Source organism: Mangifera indica, chromosome 14, assembly GCF_011075055.1.
Source record: "Mangifera indica cultivar Alphonso chromosome 14, CATAS_Mindica_2.1, whole genome shotgun sequence".
NCBI classification, from domain to species: Eukaryota; Viridiplantae; Streptophyta; class Magnoliopsida; order Sapindales; family Anacardiaceae; genus Mangifera; species Mangifera indica.
In genome coordinates, this window is record NC_058150.1 from 14,015,215 (window position 1) to 14,020,069 (window position 4,855).

A 4,855-nucleotide genomic window follows, 5' to 3' on the forward strand; every position below is an offset into this window, starting at 1 on the left:
TCCACTTTGACAGATCTTGGCATCGTCCAGAAGCATCTCCGATGAGTAGAAGCATGATAGAAATGGTTGAGATCTGTTGTGGGATGGATTTGCAAGAAGCATGACGATTTGTCATGTGATGGATCTTGGACGACATTCCATCCAGTCGTTGCCTTCATGGCCTCTTCGTGACTGCGTCTTCTTCGTGGAGGCTAAAGGGAGCACTGATAGATGGAAGATCGATCAGAGAATGTCGTCAAAGAATGAATGAAACCCTAGGGGGAAATGACAATTTTTCAAACCTTGGGAGGAAATGTTTTACTTATAAACATGTGGGGGGGGGGGGTGATAGTTTTTAGTTTAATAATAATTTTAATAAATGGGTGGATGTTTGAGTTTTTAAAATTTGATGGTGTCCTTTCATTAAACCTAAATAGCTCTTTGGCCTATTTCAAATGACGCATATGATGATGCATAAAAGAAATTAGTTTATTCTGATCAACTCTATTTTGGTTAATCATGGAGAGAGAGAGAGTCTGAACTGGGAGAAAGACGGAAGAGTAACTAATGGAAAAAGTAGAGCAAAGAGTATGCAGTGAGACTCATATCTTATGTCTCACTTATCCTACGCAAGGTCACATCAACCCTCTTGTTCAATTCTGCAAGCGTTTGGCCTCTAAGGGTCTCAGGGTGACCCTAATCGCCACCAAATTATTCCCAACGAACCTCATCCAAACCCAGAACGGCTCCATCACTGTTGAGCACATCTCCGACGGGTTCAAAGACGGCGAAACACTAAACGCCGATATCTTCATTAATCGTTACAAGACCTTCGTAGCCGAAAGAGTGGCGGAGTTCATAAAGAAACAACTTAGTTCTGAGTTTCCTCCTAAGCTTCTAATTTATAACTCGCTTGCACCGTGGGCTCTTGACCTCGCAAGAAGACTTGGCATCGATGCAGTGCCGTTTTTCACTCAACCTTGGTGTGTTAATGCCGTTTATTATCATTTTTGTAAAGGGACGTTCAAAGTTCCTTTAGAAGAGACTCCGCTGAAGTTGCCATCGATGCCACCGTTAAGCGTCCATGATCTCCCGTCGTTTCTTGAAGGATATGGGTCTTTCCCGAGTTTGAGAGACTTGTTCGTTGATCAGTTTTCCAATATTGAAGAAGCAAAGTGGATTTTGTGTAACTCTTTCGATAGGCTTGAAGATGAGGTAAATTTAATTTATTTATATATTATTATTATTACTACTACTACTATTAATTATTATTTTTCAGGGGAAACGACTATTTCCCATTTGGTTATTTGTTCCGATGATCTTCCCTGTCCTTGAACTTTAATGACATTTTTTACAACATTTGTTAGGTTCTATCAGTAAAATTTAATTTATAGGAAGATATATTAAAAAGGTACAAATACCTTTTATTATTTTAATTGTTTACTAAGGCAAATTAAAATTTTGTCACAAAACTTTATTTTATAAATATATATATATATATGTTTTTATTAATTTATAATTAATAATTATAACAAAAAAAATTTAAATATTAACATAGTCATTGAAGGTTAATGTTGCCGAAAATGATTAGAATTACATTGAAATTGTGTAATTTAGTTTGAACTGAATTGGAAGGATGCGACTTAGTCCAAATCTCATAATTGTTGTTGGCAAATTTCACCATTAGCTTCTGTTTTAATCTTTTAAATTTATTTTTTAGGGTTTTAATTTAAAGATGTAAGTGATATTAATATTACATTATTTATATATTTTGAAAACAGATGAAAATATAATTTGACCTAATTTTAATCTAAGGTGGGAAAGTCTAACTAGGGCGTAAAAACCAATGGAAAATAGTTTCTGTCAAATTTAAGCAATTTACATTTGGGAGTTGGCTCGTTATTATGAGATGGCATTATTTTTATAGATTGAAGTAGATACTGTGCATATGGTTTTAATGACTTTAATTACATAAGCAGTGATGTCAAGAAGTTTGTTTCTTATGATTTGTTTGGTAGGCTTTTGAAAAATATTCGAGAACGATGACTTATCGTCTCAACTTATCTTTTACTTGATGTAAAATAGTTGTTCTAAGTAGTTTCTGTCAAATTTAAGCAATTGACATTTGAGATACATAATCCGAAAAATTCTTTATATCTAGATGAAAAAAAAAATTAATGAAAGCAGAAAGGAAAGTTGGCTGAAACTGTCTTAAGAATCAAATTGTTTAACTTTTTGGATTAGATAATGGATTAAGTGTTACTGTATAAATATAAGGGAAAACCTCGTTACAATGGCTTGATGTGTGAGAGAGAACTTATTAGATTGTCTCACGTAAGTTGGAAATGAAGTTAAGTGTTAATATATAAGTATAAAGAAAAGGCTCAACCTTTAAACCAATTTTTAAGGTGCAAGAGAGTCAATAACTCTTAACAAGTTCTTATCCTTTTGAAAGAAAAAGATATCATGAAATTGAATTTGGTTTTTCTGTTAAACCAATTTAATCTCATCCTGGTATGTGGAAGTTGGACTATCATTGTGAATAGAAGACTAAAAATGTATTCAAAATTATAAAATTATAATTTCAAACATCAACTAAGGGGAAATTAATATTATTGGATTATCTCATATTAGTATGAAAAGAGATTAGGTGTTAGTATATAAGTATAAAGAAAAGTCTTACTTTTTTAACTAGTTTTTGGGATAAGAAAATCCCAATAGCATCTAACAATAGTATCAGAGTTTGGTTGCAACAACTCCACCGAAGAGTTCACGAAAATGACCGATTGAAGTGAAGTCCAACCAATAGCCTAGTTCTGAATAATTGGTTGGAAGGTTGTTGGGTTGTCTCACATCAATTGAAAAATGAGTTATGGGTTAGTGTGAGGGAAAGTCTCACTTCTTGAGCTAATTTTTCGGTTGGGAGAGATGACACCTAACAAATTTAAACTAACTTGATTAAGCTTTTTGGTACGTTTTGAAATCTCTTACTTTTTTTTTTTCCATTTCTATGTCAATTTTCTTATCAATGATACTTTATGCACTAACAATGCATATAAACACGATACAAACATTAACATATGTCATCATATGAATATATGATTTCAAATTAGAGATAAAATAAAAATTAGTCTTATGATAACACTTCATCGTTTATAGAAGTGATTGTATGCATTGTTAGTGCATGTAGTATTACTCTTTTTTAATATTAAAAAAGAAAATTGGCTTTTGTATATATTTGTAACAATTTTGATATATTTTCATTACAAAATTAAGTAAACTTGGCATTTTTTTTAAATAAATACACATTTTTTATAGACAATTTATGTACACAAGTGATATAACATTTATGATTAAATAATTTTGAATTAAAAATAAAATAACATTCAATCATATAATAATACATTATCTGTGATTCAAATTGTATATCAAAAGTATATACATATAGTTTTTTTTTTTTTTTAAATCATTCGCATGCTAATATAATTTGGAGATTTTCTTGAGTATAATTAGTTTATAAATTTTCTACTATGCAGCTAGTGAAATGGGTGGCAAGTAAATACCCAATCTTCACAACAGGTCCAACCATTCCATCCATGTACTTGGACAAGAGATTGGAGAATGATAAAGACTATGGCATGAGCTTCTTCAATCAAAACACTGACACTTGCATGACATGGCTGGACTCTAAGGAGACTGGCTCCGTATTCTATGTTTCATTTGGAAGCATAGCAGCCTTAGAAAAAGAGCAAATGGAGGAACTAGCATGGGGGATTAAGAGGAGCAACTACAACTTCTTGTGGGTGGTGAGGGAAAAAGAATCCGAAAAGCTTCCTGAAAATTTCTCCAATGAAACTTCTGAGAAGGGTTTGGTTGTGAGTTGGTGTCCTCAACTTGAAGTTCTAGCTCACAAGTCAGTGGGGTGTTTCATGACACATTGCGGTTGGAACTCAACGCTTGAGGCCTTGAGCTTGGGGGTGCCAATGGTGGCAATGCCACAATTTTCGGATCAAACAACTAATGCTAAGTTTATTGAAGATGTGTGGGAGGTGGGGGTTAGAGTAAGAGTCAATGAGAAAGGAATTGTGACAAGAGAGGAGATTGAGATGTGTATAAGGGAAGTCATGGAAGGAGAGAAATCGGAGGAGTTGAGAAAGAATTCTAAGAAGTGGAAGGAACTGGCCAAAGAGGCTGTGGATGAAGGAGGCAGCTCTGATAGGAATATTGAAGAATTTGTTGCAAAAGTTGTATGCAGTTGATTATATAGTATATATTATAAGTATTTAATTATTGATTAAAGAATGTATACGAAGTCAGCTGTTTTATATATAAAAAATAGGGTTGACAGAATTTCAAATTTTGTGGCCTGATTATCTTAATTTTGATGTGTTAAGGTTTGTTATTTAGTCTAGCTTCTTTATGATATGTTTTGCTGCTCTTTGAGTTCTTTTTTTGTTGTGATTCATTGGGACTGGTGGGTTGCTTTATGGCCTTCTAAATTCTCTTTTGTCCCTCTTTTAGTTAGGGATAGATTTACATTCGAGCTCAAACAAGACACATGTGAATGGTAACTAATATAAGAAAGGTGAACATTAATGACAAAATAGTGAATTACTAGTAAACCCTCAAACTTGAGTCGAACTGTCAAACTCTAATTTGAGTTTGACTTATTCGAGCCACATGTGAATTCAAACCTAAACTAGCTTATCTTGTATTCACTCTTACTTTTGGTTAATAAAAAATATATAAATAAATAGCAAGGATAAAATCACACTTTAATTTATTGTCAACCTACAAAATAAGTGTACTGCCCTCAGTTTATGCACTCCATTTCAGAGAGAAATCTCTATTTTATTTGATTCTCCCTTCACTTTCC

General features: G+C 33.0%; 1 protein-coding gene across 1 annotated transcript; it reads left to right on the forward strand.

Annotated features, from left to right (window-relative positions):
• The first annotated feature begins 481 nt into the window (after window positions 1-481).
• Window positions 482-4,336, forward strand: LOC123195962 (UDP-glycosyltransferase 74E2-like). Its single transcript, XM_044609842.1, has 2 exons — window positions 482-1,194; window positions 3,516-4,336. The coding sequence occupies exons 1-2, from the start codon at window positions 547-549 to the stop codon at window positions 4,236-4,238; spliced, it is 1,371 nt and encodes a 456-aa protein (XP_044465777.1). The 5' UTR covers window positions 482-546; the 3' UTR covers window positions 4,239-4,336.
• Window positions 4,337-4,855: the final 519 nt, after the last annotated feature.

Bases quoted from the DNA above. Each gene is read 5' to 3' on its own strand.
- LOC123195962 (XM_044609842.1), top strand. From the start codon at position 547: ATGGAAAAAGTAGAGCAAAGAGTATGCAGTGAGACTCATATCTTATGT. The intron at 1,195-3,515 runs GTAAATTTAATT...TCTACTATGCAG, and splicing joins TCGATAGGCTTGAAGATGAG to CTAGTGAAATGGGTGGCAAG.